At 37.5% G+C, this 6,331-nt stretch overlaps 1 protein-coding gene across 1 annotated transcript in view; it reads left to right on the top strand.

Moving 5' to 3' along the window:
• The first annotated feature begins 401 nt into the window (after positions 1-401).
• Positions 402-6,331, top strand: part of cnksr3 (cnksr family member 3) — a 44,341-nt gene continuing 38,411 nt past the window's right edge. Inside the window, exon 1 of the mRNA XM_063494679.2 lies at positions 402-608. Within this exon, the coding sequence (XP_063350749.2) occupies positions 557-608 (52 nt within the window). The 5' untranslated portion in view covers positions 402-556. The remainder of the gene's footprint in view (positions 609-6,331) is intronic.

Below are 6,331 nucleotides of genomic sequence, written 5' to 3'. Positions count from 1 at the left end.
TTTTTGTAATCCTGTTGTTGCTTTGTTGCTTAATTGTACATTTGATATATGTATTTAAACAAAAAGGAAAAACAAACAAACACAAGAAATAAAAGAATAAAAAATTAGTTTCTTTCAAATGCTGTCGTTTAACCTTTGAATATTCAAAAACGTTCACATCAATATACAATTTATATATATATATATATATATATACACTGATCGTTTAATGTTGACACAAATGGCATTCCATACAACACCCCCCCTTTCCCCACAGAAGTTAACAACAGCCTCGCATACACTCATGTGATTGGAGGTAAAGGAATAACGGGGCGTGGTCAAAGCAATGGTAACCTGACACCTGCTCCACGCGCAGCTAACTAGTCACCACAGAGCAGCAGGCAGGCAGTCCGTCAGTGAGTGGCGGACCGTTGGGTCGTTGTTTCACCGTGTGTCTCTGTCCTGTAACGGACCTCTTGTGTTCTTCTCTGTGACAAAATCATGTCCCATTAACGGATTCGTCTCGCCGGTTCTGGAGTTAAATTAAACCCTGGTGCTCCCAGCGCTTTGGAGAAAAATGGAAGCTGTGAGCAAGTGGAACCCGCAACAAGTGGTGGAGTGGATGAGAGGTAAGGCTGCTGAAGAGTAGGAACTAACTACATCCAGTGGGTGGGAGTGGTAGTGGGGTGGGGGCACTTTTTGGAGGAAATTAGCAGTTCTTTGGGGGGCAGAGAGGAGAGTTAATGGCTAACTGTAAAGTTCGGCTTTTTCCGGCCTTAACCTACTTGTCATGCAGGAGTCTTCTTGATCTTTATGGATCAGTGTCGGTCCCATAAACTGCAAACAGTAAAATCTACTACTTTTATGTGATTTTTTTTTCTCTTTGAAAATTAATATTTTTAAAGACGTTTCTAGTTTATGGCTAATTGGGAAGCTTGTGTCTTGGAGGAATGTTTGCTTTTAGATTCAAGGAGTTTACAGCATGCATATATTTAGTCAGAGCTAAATTCACATACAACAGGTAAATATTATTTTTCTTAAAATATCTGAAATTGTTTGAATATTTTACTAATCTAATAATAGTTTTTCTACTATTTCTTCCTTTTATTGATATGTTTTACTTCTCTTTGTGTTGTGTATGATGTAGTAGACCTCTACTACTGGAATCTTGCAGTCCTGTTTGCGAAGTACCCTTAAATAACAAAAATGGGGGAAAAAAACCCCTTGATTTTTACACCATGAGCTGATAAAAGTATATGTTACCTTTTAAAAAAGCAAAAATATTGGCAGGTAAACCTAGCTACAAAGTTGAATAGTTTATAATGCATGGCTCTCATGTTTGTAGATTTGCCAATATGTAGATGATAATGGATTGTATATTAATGTATTCCTAATTACATTTTGTTTATATTTATGAAAATAATCATTTTGTAGTATTAAAAGTTGTCTAAGTACAGCCACAAAGGTGTTCTTAACAACACCCTCATTTACTAAGGGAGCTAGCATTAGCCCCGACAGTGGTGAACAATGTTAGAAAGTAATATATACTTGGCTAGCTAGCAATAACTTGCCTATGCTGTGTAAATCTGGTGATGTTCAGAGACTATAAGAGAGAGAGACATGGTGCTAAAATAATCCTGAATTGACAGATGATTGGATATTTGGTTATAGGCTATGGTTACCATGTAAGCCCCTGAGATATAGAAGCCAACCATATCCGCTCACATTGTTATTTTACTACATGGCTACGTGGCTGGGGTTTTATTTGATACCAAAAAACTAAACACCCCATATAAATAAAATCCACGGTTGATGTAGACGATGGCTTTTTGATATTAACTTACTCTCTTTCTTGTTCACTAACATTGCCACTTTTAAAATCCAGTGTGAAGCCAAATCAGTTTTTTTTTTCCTTTTTGTGGAGTTCATGTTGTTGTTTGAAGTTATTATTTAGTGCGCTACATTTCTAAGCAAACATTGGCTGTTGTTGCTCAGTGTTAATGTTAACGTTAAATCCTTTTAGATATTCATGGAAAGTCTGTTCCAAGTCTTTGAAAAAGGAAGTCATTGCACATTTTTTGTTAGAGGTACCTAAGATTCTCAGGAAGGTCTAACATTTTAATTTATTTAATTCAGTTACTCGTCATATAGACACTGGCAATAAGAAACATTTATTATGTGAAAAGCATTTCTAAAGCACATTTAAATAAGTAAGAATGCAGAAATTCTACTTGAGAATATACTTGAAAACTTGATTATTGTTGTTTTGCAATATAATTTTAGTTTGTATTTAAGAATCTGACTGAAACATGAACACAGTCTAAACACAGATTAAAACAACAAAAAAATCCCTTAAATCCCAAGTATAGTGCATGTTAATTTGACTTGAACATTGTTGGTTGACAGACTGTCTGATAAGGAAACACTCTGTGGTGGTTACAGTGTTGTTTACTGACTGTGGGATTTACACTCCCACATTCACTGAGCCAAGTATTCATATTCATCACTAACAGTGTTGTTAAGCAATAAACAGGCATGACCAGTTAGCACATCTGCCATAAAACGACACTCAGATGTAATAAAGACCTGTTTTTACCTACCAGGACGTGACCCTTAGCAGATGACTATCATTTTATTGTTTTTATTATTAATTTTATTATATTATTCAATTTTCATCATAAATGCATAAAGTACTTTATTGAAAAGCAGTTTATCTCCATGGTTTTAAAAGGCAAGTATGCAGCTTTCCTGGAAAAAACAGAAAATTCCTGTGTAAAATGACCCATTATAGGAAAATTTAGGAACAAGTTCAGGGAAACTATTTTAATTTTATTTTTGACCTTTTAACCCCTCTGAAGTTGATAAGATTGATAACCTGAGAGTTATTAATGTATTAATAGTCTGATATCTGAGGTAAACTAAGCAGACTGGGATAATTAGCCAAGTCAGTGAGCCTCTGTTGCCTTACTGTGCATTTTCCTGTATTTCAATCCTACTATGAAAAACTGTTTATTAAAAAACAACAAAAAATCAACACAGGTCATTTTCCTGCCAGAATCTCTTGATATTCATACCATAAGTGAAAAAAGACATTTACTTACCAAGGTGTAATGACATTCATATCAAACTCTTTAAACCAATATCAAATCTCTGTAAAAGTTGTGCTATGTTTTTATTTTTAGTCCAGATTTGTAATTTTATCTCCCTGGGTCATTGTGGAGGATCTCAGCCTGTGTTTGTATGCATTTATTACACTGCTGAGAGAAAACCATTCAGCCTAGCTTTGCCTCAGTATGCACACATACAGTCATTCACATGCATACATACCAGTGCACTGGCCATTTAGCAGTAAAGACAGTGCAGAGCTAAATGCAGTAAAGTGGTGGGCCTCCTGTCATGTGCCGGGTGAAAAGGTCAACGCGATGCTGGAGGTGCTATTAAACCAAATCTGACCATGTGACTTTGTTCTGCGTGAAAATGAATGACAGACACGTGAGCGTCAGTCCCATGGTTTGATCACAAATGACAGTGAAAAACCTCAGATTTTACATTTGAAAGGCTTCAAAGTGTTTTGTTTTGTTTTCTTAGAAAATAATGGAGTTGTTTACTTAATTGTTAAAGTGGTTATCAGGATAATTTTCCTTTATTTTCCAAAGTTAGAAAGACTTGAGTTGGTAAAGTGGCAAACAGAAGCTTAGAAATGAGATGTGTTGTTGGCTCTGATCCTGCTGTAGTACTGTGGAGTGGATTGCTGCCGCTGGCTGTAGGCAGTCGGGGTGTGTGTTATGTATCTTTGCTCGACTCATGCGATCCAAGCTAGAGGTTCTTTTCATGGAAAGTTTGTTCAGTCATCTTGACTGTAAAATCACAAGCAGGTTTCCAATGAATTTCTCCACCTGACCTCCAACTCAAGCCATTTTTTTTGGTCACTCTGGTTTTTTTATTCCTCTGCTCTTAGTTTTGCTGTCTTTTTACATAGACTATATAGAAAAAAGGACAGCTTCCAGGCCTAAAAAGTCAAGCCATTGAGGAAGTCTCTTAAACATGGATCCCTTTCAGTGGCCACCAGGGGGCACATCCAGTTTTTTTTATCAGTGTTTCCCACAGGATTTCATTGCCTTTGTGACTGTAGTAAGGCATGTGTAGACTCGTGTCTAGGTGAATAAATAATACCATATGCATTCTCTGAAAACAAATAACAACCCAATAATCAGTCTAGAGCAGGGCGATATTACCAAAAATATTTATCACGATATACATTTGAAAATTTGCGATAACGATATAACTGACTATATAATTGACACTAGACAAAATACTTTACAACTCCACAACTTTATTAGTGCAGAAAAAAAAACCCATCAATGTATTTTCACTTAAACAAGCAGCTGTTTTTTATGTGCATTAAAGTTATATAAAAATGTAACAGTGCAAATGCAAATTCCTTGCTGACAATTTAACCAAAAGGCATTTCCGGTGGAAATTGGCCGACATATCCTCAGCATAACCATGTATAATATCCACAAAACTTAAAAAGAGGTTATACACACACAATACGGTAATATTATGTTGAAGTACAGTACGTATCACTCCATGAGGCTCCTGCCTACGATAGCCGTAATGCTTCGACAATCCATCAAGCTGTGCGGGTTCGTAGCTTAGCAAAGTCGTACTAAAACATTTGACAGATTTTCGAGCGACGTGTACCACATAAAATCGTTTCGAGGTCAGTAAACACAACCAGAATTCATACATAAGACACACGGGAAGTTGCAGCATTTTTACAAACCAATTCTGATTCATCCGTTTCAATCAACGATCTGCTTTCGCCGCCATGCTTTTTCCGCCATGTGCGTATGAAAACAAAGGCAATGCACATGCGCGTTTTACCCATATTCTATCGCGATATTTCATTTTCCTATTGTTGCCCAACATTATACCGGTATTACCGTGAACGGTATGATTATGGCCCAGCCCTAAATCAGTCCATCCTCCTGTAAAATAAAAAAATCTATTACCTAGCTTTCCATAGCTAGAAATGTTCCTAATGGTTAAAGGTGGGTAAGAATTGTGTCATCAGGTCTCATTTATTGATCATGTTGTCTCAGACAGACAGTTTAGTAGTGGACAAACAACTTGCCCTTAATTTGAAAGTTGAGCTGTTGCTAAGCAGGTTAAAGGGTCCTTCCCTTCTTGTGTTTCCCGACGAGGAGCCTGCTTGGATTGCTGTTACGGCGGTCCTTGATGTCAGTCCACTGTCTCGAGTATCTTGCTTGAGTGGTCAGTGGTCACAGATACCATCTCCAACATCTTGGACCGCAGATGGTGATTATAGTTCTTGTTCTAGTATGGAGATCGCACTCCAACTCCATCTTGTTCGGCAGTTTTCATGGTAGTCGCTGCTTGCCTCTGCAGCATTGAGCTCAGCGTAGCGTCAGCAGTTCTCCACCTGCTACAGGTTGGAATGTAAGTGTGGCCCACCAGCTCGTAGTGGCGGTCAGGCACATTTAGAAAAAAAAATCGGGCTTAAAGACACAATTTTTATATATCTTTAACCATCAGGAATATTTCTAGTTATTAAATGTTGGGTAGTAGATTTATAGGCTGTGTTTTCATATATTTCATCTGAGATGCTTCTGTTTCATCTTATAATCAAACCATTGCTTTCATGCTTTTCTCTTCTATTTAAATCAACATTAAAATCTTGTAAAACTTGATGAACCTTGCAAGGATGAGAGTACTGTGAGTACAGCCTTAAAGCTCTTAGCTCATCAGTGTTTAGTCTCATGTAAATGTGAGCAGTCCTCCAACACCATGTTCCCCTGTTCTAACTGAAGAAATGTGTGACCTATAAATAAATGCTTACAATAAATACAGTGAGGGTACAATAAGAGTCTACCCCATGTTTCTGTGCAGGCTGATCAAACAGCTGTCACTCACTGGTAAACATATGTCTCAGGGAATTAACTGAACATGTTCAGACAGATCCACATACCTCCCTACTCCCGACAGGTGTAGTTACACATGACGACAGGCTGGTTAGACGGTTGGCACGCTCTAAATATGAGGTCAATGACCTCTTTATGGAGAGGTGCGCGGGAAATAAAAGTCAATGAACAACAAGTAGACTGGAGGAAACTACATAGGGAATGAGTAATAGCAAGCTAACGTATTTAATGCAGTTACAGCGTTGTTTGTTTCTTAAATCACTTCTTCTCTTTTTTAAGTCAGTATTGGTCCTTGATTTCAGCATATGGTATTGATCCCCTCGCCCCCAACTGGTCGCAGCAGATGGCTGCTGGAAGTTTCTTCCTGTAAAAATTGATTTTTTTTTTGCTTTCCTGCTCCCTTTGAA

This window comes from Pelmatolapia mariae, linkage group LG15, assembly GCF_036321145.2.
Source record: "Pelmatolapia mariae isolate MD_Pm_ZW linkage group LG15, Pm_UMD_F_2, whole genome shotgun sequence".
NCBI lineage: Eukaryota > Metazoa > Chordata > Actinopteri > Cichliformes > Cichlidae > Pelmatolapia > Pelmatolapia mariae.
Note: the sequence above shows the minus strand (reverse complement) of the source record. Positions and strands in the feature narration are given on the sequence as shown.